The following is an 11,184-nucleotide window of genomic DNA, read 5'->3' as shown; positions in this document are numbered from 1 at the left end:
GACTTTGCAAACTCGGATTAAGGCGATTTGTGAGAGGGATTTTGAAGGGTTTCTTGAGGTAAGTCACTTATGATCATTTTTAATCAATGGTCTTGTTTACTCATTGAATTTCCCACCTAGTTTGTGTGTGTTTTAGGTGGAATTTGGGAGTTTGAGGCTAGGGATTTAAAGAGTTTAATTTGGGAATTTGAGTGGTGTTATGGTGTCGGAATTTGGTAAATTTGGTATGGTTGGACTCGTAGTTGAATGAGCTTTCGAGTTTTGTGACTTTTATTGGATTTCGAGACATGGGCCTAGGGGTCGATGTTTGAGTTGACTTTTTTGACTTTTGATTAAGAACTTAGTATTTTCTTATGGAATTGATTCCTTTAGCTCGTGTTGAATATATCGAACTGTTTGTGGCTAGATTTGAGGCATTTTGGAGGCTATTTGAGGTAAGGGCTTTTTGGAGTAGAGATTTGCACGTTTTGAGGTAAGTAACACTTCTAAACTTAGTTCTTAGGGTATGAAACCCCGATTTACGTGTTATGTGATTGGTGTTGAGGTGACGCGCATGCTAGGTGACAGGCGTGCGGGCGTGCACCATAGTAATTGTGATTTAGTCGATTCCGTGGAACTGTGTAGCTATCTTATCTGAACAGTATTACGGTACTCTAAGTGTTAGAGCACTTGAGCTGTGATTTATGCTAGAAAATATGTTTAGGCTATAAGCTGGTACTATTGGGACCCACAGTGGTCGACCCTTGCTGTTGAGTTATAAGCTTAATTATTGTCATGTACTCAGTCGCATTCTTCATTGCATATCATATCTCAATCTCCATTACGGTACATAGTCACATCTTGTATCATTGATTTGGGCTACTAAGCATGAGTGTTGTGAAACCGAGAGACTGGAGAGATTGAGGACTGAGTGAGGCCGAGGGTCTGTTTGTGTGTGACATTTATGGGATCGGGCTGCACGCCGCAACAGACTTTATTGAATCATGCCTGGATTTGGCTTATTATAGCGCTTGGGCTGGATCTGCCCCTTCGGAGTCTGCACACCCACAGTGAGCGCAGTTGTTATTGATTCATTTGCATTGGGCTGGATTTGCCCTGGATTTATTTGCATTTGGGCTGCATCTGCCCTAGACTTATTTACATTTGGGCTGGATCTGCCCCGTACAGTGCTGAGTGATTAAGTGTGATAAGTGAGAATTGAGACAGTCAGGTTGAGTACTCCGAGAGTGTGAGTACGCGAGGCTTTTTGTTGTGTTGCATCACATACGATATGCATATTGGCATGTAGATATAAAGATGTCATATTCCTCATATCATTCAGACTTGACATATTTTATCTGTTCTGAGTTTAATTATTGAACCTGGAAGCATGCCTAAATTCTTGTAAGGTTACCTGTAGATTACAAATTTCTGAGATATTACTATTATACTTTTCGTAAATTTCCGTACTGTTAATTCTGTACATGGGGTGTAATGCTCGAACTCGTCACTACTTTCAGTCGAAATGTTAGATCTATTACTTATTGAGCTGGTTGTACTCACGCTACACCCTGTACTTCGTATGTAGATCCAGGTATTTTCGGTCACGGCGGTTGCTGATTCTCGGAGTTCAGTCATTTGGAGATTATCGAGGTAGCTGCCCTGACGTCCGTAGACCTTGACTCTCCTCCCCTATCCCTCAGTTTTATTTATTCAATCAGATTTTCTTAGACAGTGTTTCAGACTTGTATTGTATAGATGCTCATGTACTCAGTGACACCCTGGTTTTGGGAAATCTTTTGCATTGAGTTATCACATTCTATCTCGTTATATGACCTTTTTACTTATTTAAACCTATTTTAGTATATTCTAAATTTGAAAGTGTTGGAAGTGTCTGAGTTGTTGGCTTGCCTAGTAACATGATAGGCGTCATCACGACAAATTGAGTTTTGGATCGTGACACAGTCAATGGTGAAATAGAATCTATATTAAACAACCATACATGAAAATTGGTTGATCTTCCTCCTGGAAATAAACCATTGGGTACTAAATGGATTTTTAAGAGGAAAATGAAAGATGTTGGCACTATTGATAAATAGAAGGCAAGACTTGTGGTCAAAGGGTATAGACAATAAAAAGGTCTTGACTATTTTGATGCATACTCTCTAGTTATAAGAATTATGTCCATACGAACGTTAGTAGCATTAGCTGCGGTATATGGTCTTGAAATTCATCAAATGGACGTTAAGACAGTCTTCTTAAATAGAGATTTGGATGAAGAAATCTACAAGGAAACATGATAGTAGGCTATATCTATGCGATTTAGACACTATTTATACTCTAATTTAGCCGCACTTTATTGATATTTGAATGCTAAAAGATCACAAAATGCTCTAATTAAGAATCTTATACTTTGCAGGAGCCACTCCGAGCTAGGAGGAAGCTAAAGAGTGTTTTGGAGTCAATATGGAGTGTGGAAGGCCATTCGAAGGTTAGCCCGGTCGAAAAGGAGCGAGAAAAGCAAGCGGGGAGATCCCCTCCAGGTGCGCGGCCGCGGAGTGACTGCAAATTGGACCGCGCAATGGAGGAAGAACACTAGCTGAAATCCACGGCCGGATCCGCTGTCGAATCCACGGCCGCGGACGGAGGCCAACAACTCAGAGGCAATTATGTAATTTCCAAGCCGACTAACCTAAACCTATATGAAGCCTAATTCGCCCAGAAGATTAAGAGAGCTGGTTTTAGGAGATTTTGGAGGCAAGAACAAGGGAGAGAAGACGGAGAATTTCCTAAGAGTTTTCATCTTCTTCTTCTTACTTCCATTGTTGATTATGAATTGTTATAGTGAGTTTTTATCTATTAGTATGAGTAGCTACACCCATCATCTAGGGTTGATGGAACCAATTGTTGGATGAAGTTTTGACTATGTTTAAATATAATTGAGTCGTTCTTATTCTATGATTGTTCAACTATGTGTTGTATTGTGATTAATTGAAAGGGTCCTTGATTAATCGTGTCTAGTTACCTTGTGTTGCTTGAGAAAGAATACTTGGTTAGATTATTGTTGAACAACACCACTTTCGAGTAAGTTAAGAGATTAATTACTTGAATTTAAAAGCAGGGTTAGAGATAACGAAGCTTTGGTGATATAATTCTGAGTGCATAAATTGTTAACTAGAGTAGTTCGAGAGAATGCTTCTAGTAAATTATCGTAATTGATCGAGAGATAATTACGGTAGCCCAGAACTCATAATCCTCATAGAGTATTACGGCGAAATTATAGCTAATGTATCAGGAATTAGTCCGGCAATTAGGGAAATCAATAGCCCTAGATCCTTTTACCTTTGAATTCAACCTTATTCTTGATTATTGCTAATTTTGTTGTCATTTTTCATTAGATAAATAAATTCCACTTATGCTCTATTAAAAAATTTTGCATCCGAAAATTGTCTGAGTTTATCATTAGCATTGTTAAAAGTTGCAGTAAATAGGTTAGTTCCCTGTGGGATTCGACTCTGGACTTGAACCGGATTATATTTGCAGCGACCGTTTATTCCTTTTTACAAGGCATAGTTGGGCGTGATCAAATTTTGGCGTCGTTGTCGGGGAACTAACGGTGTTATTCGTTACAACTTAGAAGAATTGTTAGGTTCCTAGTTTAGACCAATTTCCTACGGTGTTAAAATTCATTTTCATTGAAATTCTCACGTTTGAACTCTTCTGTGACTCAGGTGTATGCCTAGAAGCTCTATGAGGACTGGTGAACTCTTTGAAGGACTCTCAGACCCCGAGAAAGCATTCAGGGCATTAAATCGGGCCAACAAGAAGAACAAACAGTTAAAACAAAAAGACCAACTTGAAAGTGAAATGGACAATATGGACGACGTCAGCGTAAACAATCGGAATGATCGTGTTGACCCAAACAATGGAGTGGTGGCACCTCTTCTGCCGGAAGCTGATCTTTATGATTGGGCACAACCTACTGCTGATAACCTGGCCACCGCCATTGCTTTTCCTCAGATACAAGCGGAAACATTCCAGATTACCAACAACATGCTGCACCTGTTGCAGAATAAGGGACTGTTCTCCGGGTCATACATCGAAGACCCACAACAACATCTGAAGAACTTCCTATCAGTTTGTGTGACTCAAAGATAGCCGAATGTGACTCCTAAAGCAATTAAGCTATTACTGTTCCATTCTCAGTGACTAGAAAGACTCAAACTTGGCTGAATTCACTCCCAATAAACTCCATTGCTACTTGGGAAGAATTAGTCAAGCAGTTCTTAAACAAGTTTTATCCTCCTAACAAGACTGCAAGGAAAATTGATGAGATATTGCAGTTCAGGCAGAAACCAACTGAGACCTTGCAAGAAACCTGGGAGAGGTTTAAGGGTATGCTAGTGAAGTGTCCACACCATGGAATTCCAGATCAGATGCTGGGACAGAGATTCTACATTGGTTTGGCAGACAGTTTGAAGGCCAATGTAGATGCTTCAGCTGGGGGTGCATTTTTGAGCAAATCGTTCATAGAGTGCAAGATTCTTCTCGACAAGATGGCTCAAAATTCAGGCTGGATGACTAGAGGTATGACACTTACACCAATAGTGCATTCTGTTGCTCTTGACCCAAACAATTCCAATGTAGAGAACATAGCCACTCTCATGACCCAGATGAGCTTACTCACAAAGAAAATTGATGAGATGGGTACAAAGCAAGTGCAAATTGTTGATACAACAAATAGAGGCTTGTGCACTCCTTGCATAAACCAGTCATATGTGTGCTCGTGGAGTGGAGAGAATGACAACCAGGGCTTCAGAGAGGACATGAATTATGTCAACAATTTCGGAGGCTAGAGGCAAGGTGGGCAGCAATGGGGACCAGCACCAAACCAGCAGTACAGACCAAACCAGCCACAACACAACCCCAATCTAGGAAGTGCACGACCACAAGGCCAAGTCGTGCCTTATCAAAGGCAACATGGCTATAATCAGCAGCACCAGCAACATTTGGCCTAACAACCACCTCATCAACAGTAGGACAACATGACAAAAATCAGGGGCATGCTGCAACAACTCATTGGGACAAATGGTAAGATGCAAGAAAAGTTAGCAGCACATGATTCGGCAATCAAAGGCATTAAAACTCAATTGGGACAGCTGTCTATGGCCTTGAACAATCACCCACAAGGAACATTGCCTGCAGATACAAATATTAACCCAAAGGAATATAACCCAAATCAGCTAATGGCAGTGAGTCTCAGGAATGGAAGAGATTTAGACAAAGAGCAAGAAGTTGCTCAATCTAGGAGAGAGACTACGCCAACTACTCCAGTTACATTAGAGGCAGATGAATCAGCAGAGCTCACCAAAGTTGTAATTGAAAAAGCACAAGTTGACAAGGGTAAGGAGAAGGAAGGTGAACAACTCTCAGAACATGTGGTAGAAAAAGTTTCCAACAAAGAAAAGACACCAAGTAGTGGGCATAGGTTGACTCCTGCACCATTGCCTCAGAGATTGGCAAAGCAAACGAAAGATGATCAATACAGGAAATTCATGAAAATGCTTCGACAAATTCAATTGAATATTCCACCGATGGATGCTTTGAGGGAAATGCCAGGGTATGAAAAAATGACGAAGGACCTGATGTCGCGAAAATTTGACTTCCAGGACCTTTCCACTGTAACTCTGACGCAGACCTGCAGTGCGGTAGTGACAAGACCTATGGCTCAAAAAGTGTCTGATCCAGGTAGTTTCAATATCCCATGCACTATTGGGAGTTATACTTTTGCTAAAGCATTATGTGACTTGGGGGCCAGTATAAACTTGATGCCCTTGGCAATCTATACAAAACTGGGTATTGGCAGAGATAGACCGAGCTCAATGTTGTTGCAACTAGCTGATCGCACAGTCAAAAGACCGACAGAAATTCTAGATGATGTGCTTGTTCAAGTGGGGAAGTTTGTATTCCATACAGACTTCATTATTCTTGACTGTCAAGTGGATGAAGAGATACCCATCATTCTGGGAAGGCCGTTCTTAGCCACTGGGAGAGCATTGATTGATTGTGAGACTGGAGAGTTGAAAATGAGGTTGAACAATAAAAAAAATAATATTCAACGTTCAACAATCCATGAGGAGACCCAGCGAATTTGCAAATTGCTCGCTAGTGGAGGCCGTGGATATGATACTGGAAGAGGAGGATGAGACTCTTAATGTCAGGGACCCGCTAGAAGCCTGTTTGATGAATTTGGAAGAGATGGATGGTAAAGGGCTGGCGGAGTGGGTCACGGCTCTCGAGGGTCAAGGGTTCTAGAAAAGGGAACCTCAGTTCGAGCCCCTACGCTTAGACGAAAGAGCAACACCACCTGCAAAACCATCAATAGAGGAGCCACCACAGTTGGACCTGAAACCGCTTCCAGCTCACCTCAGGTATGTTTTCTTAGGGCCTAATTCTACTTTGCCTGTTATTTTATCATCTGGTTTGCTAGCTGTGCAGGTAGAGCAACTCTTGCAGGTGTTACAAGAATGTAAGAATGCCATTGGTTGGACCATGGCAGACATAAAAGGTATCATCCCAGCCTTTTGTATGCACAAGATTCTCTTGGAAGGGGGGCACAAACCTTTCAGAGAGCATCAACGACGGTTGAACCCGAATATGAAAGAGGTGGTGAAGAAGGAAGTGATCAAGTGGCTGGATGTGGGTATCATCTTCCCCATCTCTGATAGCAACTGGGTCAGCCCTGTTCAGTGTGTGCCGAAAAAGGGAGGAATGACGGTCGTACAAAATGAGAATAACGAGTTGATCTCAACTCGTACAGTCACGGGATGGATGATTTGCATGGACTATCGGAAATTGAACAGAGCCACCCGGAAGGACCATTTCCCCTTGCCTTTCATTGACCAAATGTTGGACAGGTTAGCTGGGCGGTCTCACTTATGTTTCTTGGATGGATATTCGGGGTACAACTAAATCTCAATAGCCCCTGAATACAGAGAGAAAACATCCTTCACTTATCCGTATGGCATCTTTGCCTTTCGGAGAATGGCTTTTGAACTTTGCAATGCACCAGCTACATTCCAGCGGTGCATGTTAGCCATTTTCATTGATATGGTTGAAGACATTATGGAGGTGTTTATGGATGATTTCTCTGTGGTGAGGGATTCATTTGAAGATTGTCTTCACAATTTAAGAAGAGTGCTCAAAAGATATGTGGAGACAAATTTGATGCTGAATTGGGAAAAATACCATTTTATGGTACAGGAAGGAATAGTTTTGGGGCATCGAGTGTCCAGTGAGGGAATTGAGGTCGACTATGCTAAGGTTGATGTCATTGAGAAATTGCCACTGCCCACTTCGGTCAAGGTAGTGAGAAGTTTCCTTGGGCACGCCGGGTTCTACAGGCGATTCATAAAAGATTTTTCCAAGATTGCTAACCCTTTATGTAAACTTCTTGAAAAGGATCAGCCCTTTGTGTTTTCTAATGATTGTAGGTTGGCATTTGAGGAGCTGAAGAAGAGACTGGTAACTGCACCCATCATTGTTGCACCCAACTGGGAGCAACCGTTCGAGCTCATGTGCGATGCCAGTGATTATGCTATAGGAGCAGTCTTGGGGAAGCTAAAAGACAAGATGATGCACCCAATTTACTATGCAAGCAGGACGCTCAGTGGTGCACAGCTCAATTACACCGTAATGGAAAAGGAAATGTTGACTATAGTGTTTGCCTTCGACAAATTCAGGTCGTACTTAATTGGTTCAAAAGTTATTGTTTATACTGACCATGCAGCAATTAGGTACTTGATAGCAAAGAAGGAGTCAAAGCCACGCTTAATCCGCTGGGTTCTTTTGCTACAAGAATTCAATCTGGAAATCCGTGACAGAAAAGGGACGGACAATCAAGTGGCAGACCATCTCTCAAGATTGGAAGGAGCTGAAAAGAAGATGGAGGTTGAAGATATAACAAAGACATTCCCGGATGAACAGTTACTCGCTGTGACAATGGAGGAGACGCCATGATATGCTGATATTGCTAACTATTTAGCAAACGGTATTGTACTTTATGAACTCTCTTCAATTCAAAAGAAAAAGTTCTTTCGTGATTGTCGATCTTATTATTGGGATGAACCTCTACTTTTTAGAATATGTGTAGATAACATGATCCGGAGGTGTATCCCCGAGAAAGATCAACCTTCTGTTTTGCAGGCTTGCCATGCTTCACCATATGGTGGACACTTTGGAGGAATCTGGACAACAGCAAAAGTGTTGGAATCAGGGTTGTATTGGCCAACTCTGTTCAAGGATTCCCATGCTTGGGTAAAAGGTTGCGATGAGTGCCAAAGGACAGGCAACATATCTCGACGTCATGAGATGCCGATGACCACAATTCAAGAGGTGGAGGTTTTTGACATGTGGGGGATTGACTTTATGGGGCCTTTCGTCAGCTCATATGGTAACAAATACATATTGGTAGCAGTTGACTATGTCTCCAAATGGGTTGAAGCGGTGGCTCTCCCAACCAAATGCAAAAGTGGTGACAGGCTTCCTAAAGAAAAATATCTTCACACGTGTTGGCACCCCGAGAGCTATAATCAGTGATGGTGGAACCCATTTTTGCAATAGAGCATTCGCACGACTATTGGAAAAGTATGGAGTTCGCCATAAAGTAGCCACACCGTACCACCCACAGATGAGCAGGCAAGTTGAAGTGTCCAACAGGGAAATCAAAAGTGTCTTGACCAAGACAGTGAATGCGACAAGGACTGATTGGGCAAAGAAGCTGGATGATGCATTATGGGCGTACCGCACATCATTTAAAACTCCAATTGGTATGTCACCATACAAGTTGGTATTTGGAAAAGCATGCCATATTCTGGTAGAGCTCGAACATAAAGCCCTTTGGGCAGTGTGATAGTTGAATTTGGATATGGAGACCGCAGGCACCAGCAGAGTCACTGAGTTACATGAACTCGAGGAATTCAGGTTCCATGCATTTGAAAATGCAAGATTGTACAAAGAAAGGATGAAAATGATGCATGATAAGCACATTCTAGATTGGAACTTCAAACCCGAAAGTCTAGTATTGTTATACAACTTAAGATTGAGATTGTTTCTGGGTAAGTTGAAGTCCCGATAGTCAGGACCCTTTAGAGTAGTGCAAGTGTTCTCAAGTGGAGCGGTAGAAATTGAATCCGAAGATGGGACAAATAAGTTCACGGTGAATGGGCAAAGGTTGAAACATTACCTTGGAATGGTCGAAGAAAAGGGGGATAGAGTGGTAATATCTTTGGAAGAGCCCCAATAAGCGAGCGAAGAGTAATAATGAAAGCTTGCGTCGTGCCGCGACGTTAAATCAGGCGCTTTCTGGGAGGCAACCCATGGTTTGTTGTAAAGCGTCGTGACGCGACGTTAACTCAGGCGCTTTTTGGGAGGCAACCCATTATTTTTTTTCTTTACTCTTGTTTTTTGTAATTGATTTTTAATGGCATTGACCGAGATACTAATGTGCAGGGATAAAATTATGCGCATCGGAAGGATTCGGGGGACGAAATTAACCCGGAGATAGGTAAAAGTGCGAAAAAGACAAAAATTGATGGATATCCGCGGCCGCGAATTGGACCGCGGAGTAGGCCGCGGATTTTGCACAGACCACTGTCCCCCGTCCGCACCACGGACTTGACCGTGGATTGGGGCACGGATTTTGGACCCCCTCACTGTTTCTCATCCGCGGCCGCGGATTGGACCGCGGATTAGGCGGTACCAGGTTCTGAATTTTTTTATTAATTTTTTTCTCTTTTCTTTTCTTTTCTTTCCTATTAATTTTTTTTTTTTTAACTTAACCCCCTCCCCCCCCCAACCACCCACTCCCCCACTTATTTCCCCCACTCTTAACAAAAATCTAAAACCCTTCCCTCTTCCCCTAAAACAAACCATACACCCCTCTCCCTCTCCCTAAAAAATTTCTTTCATCAAAATTTCTCTTCTTCTCCTTCCTCCTTTTCTCCACTCAACCAAGCTCCAATCTCCATTCCTCCCAAGATCTCCAAGTAAGTAACATGATTCTATTCCTCTTTCTTAGTATTCTTTTTCTTTTTTTGTTTTCAATTTTTTTATTTTTCCATTCTTTTCCTGCCCAAAAAAACCCTAGCCGCCCTCTAGTTCTTCTCTGAATCCCTCTCAATCATGGATTTATTCCATGATTTTCTTGCCTTTTAAGTATTATTTCAGTATTACCTGCAAGACCATGGTATCACTTAGTACTTGCCTAAACATGGCAAGTAGTATCTCTCAGAATCTGGTCGTTCAACTTTAATCGCTTGAATCTGGACGATATCTTGTCCATGTGCATCATGGCCAGGCTATATGGGTCAGATTAGCCAAGATCTCCGGCCAATTTCCGTTTTCTGTCAATTAGGGTTTACCTAATTTTTCCCTAATCCGATTTTTTATTGATTCTGCATGTTATCATTTCCTTATTTGGGTTGATTTTACAGTGTTTTCTTGATTCGTTTGCTTGATTTCTACTGCTATATAAACCCTCCCCATTCCTCTTTAATGGTGAGACTTTTTTACCACTGATTTTACTAAAACTCAAAGCTATTACTCTATTATTCTCTCATTCTCTACTTTGGCCCTTGGCCGGCTGAAAGCCAAGGCCACCGGAATTTGAATTTTTCAACTTTTCTTGGTACGAGCATTGCCCGGGGTTTGTTTGAAGCCCTTGGGAACTCTGACGCACTAAGATCTTGGGTTTTATTGCTCTTTGTTAGCGTTTAGAATATTGTGGAATTTTTCTTCCTTCTTTATCTATTTGTCAACTGATAGCTGGTATGTTTCTTAGCTTTTGCGATTTCGTTTTTCTGCGTTCATGATTCGCATATTCATATCTCTGAAATTTCGTGACCTAAATATTTCCTAGACTATCTCTGAGTGCAACTTTGTGGCATTATCAGGATCTGAACTCCTTGAGCATTGATTTCACCTAAAACATTCCCAGTCCTGAAGTATGCATCTATACATGCTTAACCTGAATAATTTGGACTCCCTTAAACTCGCTTAGACTAGTAGATTGGTATCTGAATGTTTATCTTTACTGCCTAACATGAGTTTGTTTCCCTGCTTTGTCCTGAATCATTGTAATGACTAGCTCATGCTTGTAATATACTTAAGGCATTCATGTTAGCTATGATCCGCTCTATGTTATTT

At 41.6% G+C, this 11,184-nt stretch overlaps 1 protein-coding gene across 1 annotated transcript; it reads left to right on the top strand.

Moving 5' to 3' along the window:
* Positions 1 to 5,024: 5,024 nt before the first annotated feature.
* On the top strand, positions 5,025 to 6,185 carry LOC138900169 (uncharacterized). Its single transcript, XM_070186884.1, has one exon. The coding sequence runs from the start codon at positions 5,025 to 5,027 to the stop codon at positions 6,183 to 6,185; it is 1,161 nt and encodes a 386-aa protein (XP_070042985.1).
* The last annotated feature ends 4,999 nt before the right edge of the window (positions 6,186 to 11,184 follow it).

This window comes from Nicotiana tomentosiformis, chromosome 10, assembly GCF_000390325.3.
Source record: "Nicotiana tomentosiformis chromosome 10, ASM39032v3, whole genome shotgun sequence".
Lineage (NCBI taxonomy): Eukaryota > Viridiplantae > Streptophyta > Magnoliopsida > Solanales > Solanaceae > Nicotiana > Nicotiana tomentosiformis.
The sequence above is the reverse complement of the archived record's forward strand: the minus strand, read 5'-3'. Positions and strand labels throughout refer to the sequence as shown.

Coding starts and splice junctions, on each gene's coding strand:
- LOC138900169 (XM_070186884.1), top strand. CDS start 5,025: ATGACAAAAATCAGGGGCATGCTGCAACAACTCATTGGGACAAATGGT.